Here is a 12,938-nt window from a genome sequence, read left to right on the forward strand (position 1 = left end):
GTTTCATCTGAATTTTTTTAAAGTCTACAGTGTGAATAGCTATCTCTGAACTAGTCTTATGGCTCTGTCACAGTCTATGGAAAGAAACATGGATTTTAGAGTGCTTTGTCTGACCAGAAGTACGTACCATTTTAGAATGAGACAAATCATCTTGTGCTGCACTAATTACTGCTTACTACAATGTAACCTATCCAAGCCCATCCATTCAGTCACCGCAATCTCACCTCCTAATAGTCTGTTTCAGAGAAAGCAGGCTCCAGGGGATCTTGGGCACTGAGCTACGCACGTGCTATGAAGCAGTCATTTTTAAGGGTCTTGAAGTTGAAAAACGTGGAATTAAAGATCATTACCTCTTCTCTATAGAAGTCTTATGAGTTTTCTTGCATCCACTGAGATTACCATTTACTACTGCCTCACATGGCAGTTCTTGAAAGTTGTTTCAACTGCTGCTGATTGCTCAGTTGCTGTGACCAACGAGACACCAGGAGGACATTATGCCTGTCAGATACTCTTGCCTGATGTGAAAGCAAGAAGTGCTGCTGCTCTTTAAGTCACATCCACTCCACTTCCTAAAGATGGCTACAGGGAGCTTTTAAGGTAGAGCAGCTGCTGACCTCTTCCCTGACTGCTCAGTGTGAGAACAGATCTCCCCTAGATTTTCTTCCCTCCTCCTATGGCACTATCACTCCCCTCCTCCCCTTACTCTGCACATCGCTAAGAATAAGTCATTACTGCTAAGTGCTGCGGTTATCTCACAGGTGTCCAGTAACAGGACAAGAGGAAATGGACACAAACTGAAACACAGAATTTTATCTGAACGCAAGAAAACCATTTTTACTGTGAGGATGCTGAAATACTGGAATAGGTTGCCCAGAGCTGTTGTGGAGTCTTTTTCCTTGGAGGTATTCAAAACCCATCTGGACAAAGTCCTGGGCAGTATGTTCTCGCTGACTCCGCTTGAGCAAAAGGGTTGGACTATCTCAAAGCGTCTCTTCTAACCTCAGCAATTCTGTGGTTCTGTGTCTCTGCCTCCAGAATGAATACAAACCTGCCTATGTACACACACTGAGGTTTTAAGAACTAAGTTCTCAAACCAGACCAACTACTGCTGCTACAGTTAAAAAGAGACTGAAGTCTAACCTAAAACAAGTACAATGCATCTGGTTGCAGAGGCTGTTCAGAATATTAGACCGGTGTAAGCCCTAAATATCTATGAGACCACAGTTAGAAAAAAAAAGGAGAGAGAGAGAGAGACAGGCATAAAGATGTTACAGTAATAAAAGTTTACTTGGATATTAAAAATCTGACATAGATAAGAAGTCAGAACCTACCAAAGACTTAGGCAGCTTTATGTTCTTCTTCCTTAGTTTCTTGTAGCCACAACACACTATCAACATTAGACTCAGGCTCGGAATAACACCAAACAGAATGTTGATATATTGTATGCCTAAGAAGTCAGAACAAAATCTGTTAGGGAGTTTGGAAAAATAAACCACTGCTCTTACCACTTAGAATAATTTCCAAAAGGAATAGCTCAGAATGCTTAGCTGCAATGTGTGAATTTGTCAATTTACCACCTTTTTCACTCAAGAAAACTTTATAGATAAAGCATTGTAACAAGCAAATAGTTAGACTGACAGAAGATTTTCATTTTTTATAAACACAACCATGTTTTTATAGAGGTAAAGGAATTTTGTAACTTATTTTTTGTTCCTTAGAGGTGACAGATGGGGATGAATACATTTGTACGTTTTTCATGTGATAGCATGTTAACTGACATATTACACATACTCTATGTACAATAAAGTTAAAATACAAAATCTTCCAAACCATAGAATTTTAAACTATTACTAGTAAGATTCCACTAGTCTAACTCTCTTTAATTTCCTTCTCCTCAATCATACCACTGCTTTTGGTCATTAAAGAACAAATACAACTGCTTCTAACAATTCTTTTCTCTAGTGAAGTTTTGGGCCATAATGAAGTAGCATTAAAATTTTTGTAAGAGCTTACCAGAGATATAACACTGCATCACCAGCTGCCTTTGTTCTCTTTAATTAAGACATTAATACCTCAATTTTATGACAAGTTTACAGTTGCTCAAACTCAGGAAAGTATATAGATTTTCCTCAGTGATGATGCTGAGCAAAAAGCCATTTGCTAGAAGAGAGACAAGGCTTCTGAAAACCGTCTAACTTGGTGAATGGTCCATTTGTCATTTCTTAATTACACCAATGATCAGATGCAATGGAAACAAGCTTTGTAATACCAATGAAGCATAAAAAGCATCCAGGAAAGTCAGTTATTTGAAAATAATACATGATCTTTAAAGGTCTTCAGAACCGGGAAGTGCACTTGCAAAAGAATAACCATGCCTTCCCTGTTTTCATATTCTCCCACAGGCAACCAAGACTTCCCATGGCTACATCAGAGCCTGAATACTTAGATCAGATCTCTAGTCAGACTCAGGATGTCCTTAATTAATATTTAGAATCCTCTTACTCAATATCTGCTTGAGAGGAACATGAATGCAGCTTTCGTCTGATGGGGCACCAACCATCAGACCACCATAAAAATTTCCCTTTGCTGAAACACAGTAAGTGGAACCTTCAGCAGGAATTGGGATGCTGACGCTACATTTATCCACCGTACAGTTGTCTTCAGGGAACACTTCTTCAACCTGCAAAAAACAAAAGTCACGTTACATCATTTGATATAACAATATAAATGTTACAGTACCTTCCAACACTTCTAAAAATGTTAGCACACCATTACATGTGGTTTCTACATCATCTATGTCTCTCGCAAAAGCTCTGTGAACTTTGGCTAACAGCTTATGAGCTACCTTAAGATGCTGTATTTGATTACATCATAGTGCTTTCAGCTAAAATTTGTGCTGTTGATAGTCTAGATGTGCATTCCTAATGCACATATAGCTGGATACATATGAATAGGTAACTATAAACAAACATACCTACTACCATTTTCCTCAAGTTCACCCTCTTTACTACTCACATGATTACTAAATAAAGTGGTATCACTATCTTAAAAGATAATCTTCCTAAATGAAAGGTCTGTCTAGACCAGTGAAAGGGGCACAAGTAAAGTTACCAATGTTTTAGCATATATGCAGAAGCAATAGAACAGGAAAAAGTAACTGTCTCACACACACATAATGCAAGAATCATGTTGTTGTTCTAAGACACCCATTTGGACAAATAAAAACCAGACCTTCCAGTCCCAGTATGATGCACTTGACATCTTAGGGCAGTAGTCCTACATTACGTTCAACTATTTTCTTGGTATCTGTTGGCTCTGCATGCCATAGGAGTGAACCCCTTGTTTATGCATTTAAGGTAAACAAGTCGTCGTAATTTGAAGTTTTCATTTTGGTACTTACCTGTTTTTTACTATCCCAAAAAGTCACCAAGTACGTGAGCTCTTGTTCAATCCAAGGAAGAAGCTCCACAGATGGGAATGCAGGATGGTAAATATCAACTATGATTTTATCGTCATGCCTTGAGAGATTCAGTTTTGGTGGTCCCATTTTTCCTGCAACACATTGCGCCTTTGCTATTAGGCAAAAGCTTTTACCATAAAATATGCTATTTATAGTTAGCTTCCCAAAATTAATCAGAGATTGGAGAAGAATTACATGTTTATTTCAATGCTATTAATGTTGTATAGCTGTGACACTTAGAAGTAATGGAGGCATTTGGACACATTCATGAATCTGCTTCCAGGATAGAAACTGTCCGTGCAGAATTTCACTGCTAAGCAACCCAGCTTTCCTATACACATAAGGACATAAAAATTCAGCTCACTAACAACAAAAAACCCCAAACCAATTAAACATATATGTGTGAACAAGAACAGAACAAAAAAATAAATCACACTGAGCTAAACCATACTGTACCAAAACAAAGGCTATTTGAAAATCTAAACAAATCTCATCTTGAGCAACAGTACTTAGGAAGCCCGATTTGCTGTTGCAATAGCTTACATTAATTTTTTGTGCCTAATGATCTGACTGAACATGTAAGTTTCTTGTTCAATGGGAAAACTATTTTGTCCCTCTCCTCCATGCATGGCTACCACTTTTCTACAAACTATCAAACTCAACATTACCATGATTTCTGTCCCTTCGTCAAACACTGGAAACCAGTCACTGATTCCAAGTCATGGGAGCATTGGGTAAAGCACAGTCCAAGTCAGGGAGAAGCGCATGGGCAATGTTCTGCCTGAAAGCTGTACGTTGAGAATGGAGCAAGTACAAGAGGAAGTCTCTCAGTCTTTCCTCACTCTGTTGTGTCTGCTTTGCATACACACATACTGTCCCACACAACACTGGGGCCTGCCATGCTGCTTTGGACAGGTTGTCCCGGAGTCCAGACATACAATTTACTCCTACAATATTGATATGAAAACCTATGATTTCTCCCAAAGCAGCCCAAAGGGTTCATGTGAACAATGAGTAACTTACTTATTCAGCTACAGTGGACTCCCATAGCTTCTGGATAGCATCTAGACACCCAAAGCTGTCAGTACATCGGATTATAGTGTCAAGCAAGGCATCACCAACCACCTGAATATTACCTAAAGGTCCACAGCTCCCAGTGGCAGTTCCCTACCATAAACTGGTGTCTGGGACACCAAGCAAGAGTATGGGAAGGATGGACAAGAGTGCACCATCAGCATTACCTTCTTGCCTTTAGAAGTTTTGAAAAAAATATCCAGATGCTGCAGTGACAGGGCTAACAAGTCCTTACAGAAGCAGAACTACAGAAGTTCCTACTGAACAACCATCATACTTTATTTCACCCTGGAATCCTGACTTTCTGGTACTCCCAAATGAGACAAAATAATACAGCAAATAGGATAACTACTACCTTTTTAAATTTAGGGAAAATATTACAAGGTTTAGTTTATGATGGAACTTACCATGCTTTCTCAAAATAAATTCACTCGTCTCAACATAGTCAGACTGTTGTGACCCAACAACAGCTTTAACTCGAAGCCAGTGAGAGGCAAAAGGCTCACGTATTTCCCTTGAGAGATCACAAAAATGAGCTGAAATGTTCATGCACGTGGAGATGATCTTATAGTGACCTAAACTGTAGAAACAGATCAAGTAATAGTTAATACAATTTCAGCTGCACAACACTGTACAATACACTGCCTGTGACAAAATATCTATAAGGGTGACCAAGCACTGGCACAGGTTGCCCAGAGAGGTTGTGAAGTCTGCATCCCTGAATATATTCAAAAGCCATCTGAACACAGTCCTGGGCAACCTGGCTCTAGGCTAACGTGCTCAAACAGGGGGCTGGACACCTCCAGAGGTCCCTGCCAGCCTCAACCATCCTGTCACTTGACAAATTTTGCTTTATTTTACACTTACGTAACCTCCACCCTAATGACTTCCCCACACAGAAATAAAAGAATTTACCATGCACCGATTGCTTTTATACGCTTCTAGAGAACATCAGGTACAGGAAATAAGAATAAGAACTTACATGTAGGGTTTGATTTCCACAATAAAACGAGGAGTTTCAGACATAGGTGGGTACTGCCAATATAAGATGGTTTTGAAATTTTCAGATGTTACTACAATCTGTGTTGGTAAAGGCACTGGAAGAAATAGAAAAATCGCACTTTGATAACAGACCTAGTCAAAAATAAGAACCAAATATCTCTCTAGATTATCTGGAAAAGGCAATATTTGGAAAAACTAAAACATAAAAATCACAAATACTTCCCCCCAAATGAACCAGTTTGTCACCAGTACAAACAGATATGGGCCCTGCAAGCTGATTTATTGTTCTTCTCTCCTACAGAGACAGCTTGCTTCCTGTCCACAACCCAGAACCTCAGATAAACCGGGCCCACTGAAAGCAAGTCCATCAGATAGCCAGTATCAGGTTGATAAGCTGTGACAATTATACCCCTGTGTTGATATTACACAGATATACCAGCAAGACCGACAGTATGAATTTACTGAAGTTAGAGGAGATGAGCCCAGCTCCTGTAGATTTCTCTACTTCTCTTGCTCTTCAGAAACTGAATTGAGGGGTTGGGAGCAGGGAGAAGCCAGACACACCAAAGCTGCAGTATCAGGGTAGGATGGAGCAGGACTCTCCTGGAGCACAGACCATCTCCTGACTGCCTTGCCAACAGACAACAGGCCTGCTGGGGAAAGCCTGGATTCAAGGTGGATTTCTGACAATGCCATTTCTACCACTCCAGCAATATTTTTAGAAAGCTGTGATGATAAAAATACTAACATTTGTAAGGAATTTGAACACTGAAGCTCCAATGTAGTTCCATATACAGGGAAGCATTTGAAGTACATTTAGTAAACAAAGTCAGAGGCAACTAGGTAAGCAATACAAGAATAAAAAGCAGCACTGATGTTTCCCCCATACACCAAGCTCTTGTTCTAAGCACCAACAGTGGCAGGGATATGGAGGGAGCAGCTGCAGGGGAAGGAAAACTACACAGTGTTCTACCTATGGAAGGCTGTCACATGGTGTTCTGAAGGAGGAAAAAGAAAGTGAAGGTCACAAATTATTTTAATTGTTACTTCTTAGCTTCTCAATGTCTGATTTGGCATCCTTAATATTCTCTTGATACAGCATTTGTAAAACGATGACTGGTAACTCATATTTGACCTGCTCTAGGCTGCTGTTTGTACACAAAGCAACTGCTCCAATTTCACTCTGCGATATATTGAGGGGAAAGTAAACAATTTTCACATCTTGAGAACAAGACCACAGAGAACACTCTATGGAAAGTAATACACAGAGGCTGAAATATGCTATTAACCACGAAGATTTTACACACATAACACATTACTCTGCAAATGCTGCTGTGGTTTAGTTACGTTTCAATAACTACAAAAGTGGTATTTCAGTTACTGGAAAAAAGGAACACAATCATCAAATTCTCAACCACAAGAAAAAAAAAGGTGACAAGTTGACAGAAGAGGTGTCAAAGCACACAAATCTTCCTTCAAATATTTAGTTTTAAGGCACACTGTAGTAAGCCTTACATAATTTTACTTTTTTGTACTATTATACAAATAAAACTATGCTTAGCAAGAGTGAAAATGAAATCTCAGAACACATCTGAACAGCCAGTAGAAGCTACATGACTTTTATGCATGTTTATAGTTATGCCATTATATACCACTCTGCTTTCTCCTCCCTTGTTCTTCCTCCCACCCCCACACTTTTGTTTTATTTTGTACATAGAGTTGCTACCCGTGATTTCAGGAGAGAAAACTAAGCTACTCGGGGAGCCACTTAGTAGTGTTCCCCAAGAATCTGCTTTTGAGGGCCTGGGGGTCCATGAGTGCTGGTCAGCTTTTAAGATTCATCTTTTACAAGCAGCAGGCTTCTTTTAGATCTTTTTTAAGATTCATCTTTTAGAAGGAGTAGGCAATCCCATGGTGTCATAGGAAGCAGGGCAGATGAGCCTGGCTGAACAGGGAACTCCTTTTAGAGCTCCTGAGGAAAAAGAAACTGCACAATCTCTGGAAACAAATAATCTTTGCAGGAAGATTACAGAGTCATGGTTCGTAGGAACAAGACACAAAAGGCCAATACTGAACTAGAGTTAAAACTGGCATGTTGTTTCAGATACAAGAAAGGCATTTTTAAGTACATTAATAGCAATTGGAGGTCTGAGGAAAACATTGGACCAATACTTGTTGAAGATGGTCACCTGGCTAACAGGGATAAGAAAAAGCAGAGGCATTCAATGTTGAGGGTTTTTTTGCCTCAGTCTCGCAATAATACTGACAGACCTTGGGATGCCCAGTCCTCTGAGTCAAAGACCCCGAGTGCAGCAACAGTGTTTCACTGTTTGTGGACACTGAAATCGTTAAGGGGACAGCTGTATCAGCTGAATGTCCACAAGTCCATACGGCTTGATGGGATTCACCCCAAAGCACTGAAGGAGCTAGCAGATATTACAATAGGACCCCTCTGGATCTACCAAAGGTCTGGGGAGGTCCCTGCTGACTGGAAGCTAGCCAACACTATTCCAATTTACAAGAAGAGCATGAGGAAAAGACCCAAGAAACTACAGACATCTTAGTCCAGCCTCAGTACCTGGAAAATTATGGGAAAGATCATACCAGGAGCTACTGAAAGACGTTTAAAGAACTATACAATCATCAAGCACAGTCAATGCGGGTTCACAGAAGGGAAGTCCTGTTTAACTAATTCAATATCTTTCTATGATAAAGTCATCCGTCTAGTGTATGAAGGGAAAGCAGTAGATAAAGTGTTTTTCTGGATTTTAGTAAGGCTGTCGATACCGTCCCTCACAGCACTCTTCTGGACAAATTGTCCAACTGCAAGATGAGCAGGTACCTGGTGCTCTGGAAGAAGAACTGGCTGTATGGCAGGGCTCAAAGGAGTGTAGTGAATGGGGCTATGTTTGGATGGCAACCGGTCACCAGCGGTATTCCTCAGGGCTCAATTCTAGGGCCTGTTCTGTTCAAAATTTTTACCAAAAATCTGAATGCAGCAGCTGAATGCACCGTTAGCAGATTTGCCAATGATACTAAACTGGGAGGTGCTGTTGACTGTCACAAGGCACAAGATGCCTTACAGAGGGAACCAGATAGATTGGAGCATTGGACAATGATTAATGGAATGAAAATTTAACAAGTCCAACTGCCAGATTCTGCACCTGGGATGGAGTAACACTGGGCACAAGTATGAATTGGGAGAGTAGTGCCATGGGAATGCAATACTCTGAAATACTTGTGAACGCTGACTGACCAACTAGAATAAAAAGCATCTACCAAGTCAGGCCCCTGCAGCTCCATGACAGACTATTCGACCTAATTCCATCCAGAGGCTATTTTTCACGTGCTCCAGCTCTGAGACTACAAAGGAACTAGCAGAAAACAAGCCTTCATCATGAAAAGACAACTTTCTTCACAACTATGCCACCATATAAACCACCTTAACAGCCATCAGGAACATCATCACCACGTCGGCCTTGATCACTTACAGGAACAGGTTTACATACACCATCAGCTCATCTTTTTCATCCTCGCTTTTAACAACTTTTCTTTCAGTGATCAAATCAGTCAAAGCACTATCTCCCTCTCAGATCTTTCACTCCATATCCTCCAGATAGACCTAAAGGGCACCTTTCAGCACAAGTTGAGAAGCTAAAAGTTGTAACTCTACTTACAAACAAAAGCCAGTCAAGACATAGGTTTATAGCACACCTCCTCTCACCACATTAACCTCTCTGTTTCACAAGCCAAGAATCATCTCCCTCTTTTTCTAAGGGATGACACCTTATTACTCCATCTACCACTTCCCTTACTCTCTAGAGGTACCAGCCCTGCCATCTATCAAGTGGTCTAATGGATATGTAGTAAAGTCAAATGTAAATTGTTCTCGCTTGTATTTATTTTTGAGATTTTCTGGTTCTACTTTAAAGCCAAAAAAAGCCTGAAAACTCATCTCCTTTCCCTAATTACACTGGTTATTTTCACAGAAGACTACCCCTACCTGCAAACCTCGCCTAACCAATATGAGTGACCAAGGACCTTACCCTTCAGGTAATTCAGCAATAATATACAGAAGCTTCACGCAAGTGACAGCAGCTTAAGATGTAGAAGTGACTGCTCAGCACTGCAATAGTTCAGACCAAAAGACCTCAAAACAGGCATGGAAAATGGATCAACTTTGCATCACCCATGAAGGTCACCTTTTAACCCCGTGGGCAGGCAACTCCAGTCCCTTTCTTCAGATTTGTTATCTCCCCTGCTTGCCCCTCCCTAGCCTATCAAGTGGTCTTCATTGTTCAGCTCACAGCCCCTTTACTCAGGCTGCCCATCTGACCGCTAATGGTTCTTCCTCCAGCCAGCACAGAGACAGAGCCCTGGGACACCCCTGCCTCCATTCCACTCCAGCGTCAAGACTACAGACCATAGAGAACACTGCAGATTTTCAGATCTTCATTGACGGTATTTCTGCATTTTTCCAGTTATAATGCCGCAATGTGAACACTGTTTTACTTAACCCATAAAAAAGCATTAATTTTTGAAACACGTTACGCTCTGTTCTATGTTGTTCAGCAGGCACAACTGCAGAAAGATTATAGTGGCTAGTGCCACAATGGGCATCTTTAAACATGAAACTCTTAACTTATAATAAGCATAAATGCAGCAACACTTAGCATGCAAATTCAAACAGTGAGAAGAAATTCACATCATGATGCATTACTAAAGCTCTAGCTCGCCTCCAGTTCAAAATTCAAACGCAGTGATTTCCATCCAGTTAGCTCTGTTCACCTTGCCTTGTAAAACTGCAATAGTGGCTGACAAAGGAAACGGACGTCAGCAAGAACAATTTTCTCACAGAAATACAGAAATTAAATTGTCTACGTGCACTGTGGAACAATGTAAGAGGAACTTCAGACAGCAGCCCTACATCCATAGAATAAAGGAATAAGAGGCAAAGGTACACCAGTCAGATTAACAATTTTTTAAAGAGTACTATAAGAAATGAAGCATACTTGGATTTTGAGGATAAAGAATTGGAATGTTGGAAAGTAAAGGATAGGAGTAAGGGAGGGGTGGAAGCAAACAAGTATGATCACAGGGTGACCCAGAAGTTGAACATTTAATAGAGAACAGATGTGGGAATGCCAGAAGTTGAACGTTTAGTAGAGAGCAGATGTGGGAATGCAACCACACAGTATCTCTGCAAATTCACACTTGCATCAGTTTATAATCGACATACACAACTCAGAAGCATGAATACTTATTTCCTCATATACAAACAACCCAGACCTCTGCTCCCATATTGGTGGCCAAGACCTCAGCAGGTGTGACTACTGTGGGGGGTTGTGTGTGTGAATATATATTACCAAGTACCTTCTCAATGTGCAGTTAACTAATGTATTTAAGTCTGAACATCTTCAGCAAACTTGCACAGCGGACAGGAAGGAAATGCATGCGGGAGGAAATTAAAAACCAAATGCCACCAAAAGGCTTTTGTTTTACTGCAAGTATCTGCTGCTTGATTTCAGGCTGCTAAAAAAATTAAGGGGGTTTTTTGGGGGGTTGTTTTTTTTCCCCACAGTAACAGAAACAAGCATACTTAGTTGCATCTTCGAAGACTGAGGAAGATAACTCATAGAACTAATCCACCAGTTGCAAACAATATATGATATAGTTCTCCTTCAAAAGCATCCATCAAACCAAAAAATACTTGTTTTTATCTACAAGGCAAGTCTAACTTGTCTTTGTTTTGTACATTCACTTCCCCAAGTCAAAACCACCACACTCCACGTCTTCCACAAACCTGAGCAGGGTCAGACACATGAAACCAAAGAAAGATTTCTGTACCAGCTTGAAACTAGACTATCTTGTTCGCTATATAAATGTTACTCAATACTACCACCTATGGAAAGCACTCGTGGAATACAAATTTGAAGCAGCCATATATTCAATAGCATCTATTTTTAAAGCACATACAGAAGAGCTTAACATTTTTTGATGTATGTAGATGTCCCACCTGTTCACTGAGGCTCAACAATGCATCACCCAACGGCAAAAAATTTAAATCAATTAACTGGAGAACAGGCCATTTCTGAGATGTAAAAATGAGACAGCTTCTAAACTGATGCTTATATCTTGTGCAACACCAAAGTTCATTCTCTTATTCTGACAGAGGCCATGAGGTATTACTATATACATAGAGGCATTTGTCACCACTGTTCACAGAAGCAGAATTTAACTGGAAGTGCAATAACGTGTATAACAGAACAGGGCCTGATAAGTCCACAATGTAGACTCTATGGAACGGCTATCTAGCTATCTGACACACCAGCGACTTAAAGAACCACAGAGTTCAAGTTGCATGTTCTTATTAAACATCATTTAGGCACTAAAATACAGACTGAAAGCACAAATTGAAAGCTTAAGAAGTCAAACTGTGAACAAAAACCGGAAAACATCTTTTCAAAGTCTGCTCCTTTCTTGGATTTCCACAAAAAACTAACAAATCCTTATAAACCCCAAGTGATACATCATAGGAAAACAGTTTTAAGCCATTTCAATAGACCAAGAGGGACAACAGTTTGAACTTTGCTTTGCTGTGGATTCATGCCAAGAGGGAAAATCACCACTTAGTCTGTTACAAGACAGCCAGATACAATGCTAACAAATCAGTCCCTTTGGGGCCCCTGACTGGAAAAACCTGTGCACCTTGATTATATGCCCTGTGCTCCATCTGAGCTCACATAACCACTTTAACTGCACCCAAGAAGGGTAGCAGCTTTGCTGACTACACAAATCTAAAAAAGTGATTACCCTTAGCTCTCACCAGCACTGACAGAGAAGACAGACGCATCTGCACTACCTGAGAAGGTTCTGCAGGACTCTGCAGCAATATACAATGGGAAAAAAAAAAAAAAAAAGGTGGCAAAAATGCAGCCAATACCCAAAAAATGGATTCAGAGAGCAGCAAGTCTGTGCTAAGGGTGAAAAACAGCACATAGAAAGAACTGCCTGTTTCTGAAAGCTGCATTTCCTTCTAGAATAGTCCTCTTCAATCATTTAGAGCCCCACTTCAATCTGTCCTGAATCAAACAAATTTGGCCTGTAGTAAAGCAGAGTACAGGCATCTGGGAGGCAGAAGAGAGCTAGGGGCACTGCCCAGAACCACGGGACAGAATTTCAGCAGGAAAGGTTGGTGCTCAGCACAGGCTGCAAGAACACCAACCACTTGCCCTGGGGATCAATGGGAAATGGCAGAGGGGGAGCTCTGCCCACTGCCACCTTCCTCTTCAGGGCAGCACGCCTGGGTTAGCGTCCATCCATCTCCACTGTGCACTTCTGACAGGCCAGCACTAAAGGAACAGCCCTGATCCTGCCCTTGTCAGACTGCTGGAGAAGAGAG

At 40.7% G+C, this 12,938-nt stretch overlaps 1 protein-coding gene across 3 annotated transcripts in view; it reads right to left on the reverse strand.

The window, feature by feature from the left end:
• The window catches only part of IFNGR1 (interferon gamma receptor 1), a 29,726-nt gene that overhangs the window by 10,047 nt on the left and 6,741 nt on the right, over positions 1-12,938 (reverse strand). For all 3 annotated transcript variants that reach the window (XM_055809868.1, XM_055809866.1, XM_055809867.1), the window contains 5 exons: positions 5,517-5,631; positions 4,942-5,114; positions 3,401-3,552; positions 2,503-2,680; positions 1,332-1,447 (listed from right to left, as the gene is read on the reverse strand). In XM_055809868.1, the coding sequence (XP_055665843.1) occupies positions 1,332-1,447; positions 2,503-2,680; positions 3,401-3,552; positions 4,942-5,114; positions 5,517-5,631 (734 nt within the window). The remainder of the gene's footprint in view (positions 1-1,331; positions 1,448-2,502; positions 2,681-3,400; positions 3,553-4,941; positions 5,115-5,516; positions 5,632-12,938) is intronic.

The sequence above is a fragment of the Falco peregrinus genome, chromosome 7 (assembly GCF_023634155.1).
Source record: "Falco peregrinus isolate bFalPer1 chromosome 7, bFalPer1.pri, whole genome shotgun sequence".
Lineage (NCBI taxonomy): Eukaryota > Metazoa > Chordata > Aves > Falconiformes > Falconidae > Falco > Falco peregrinus.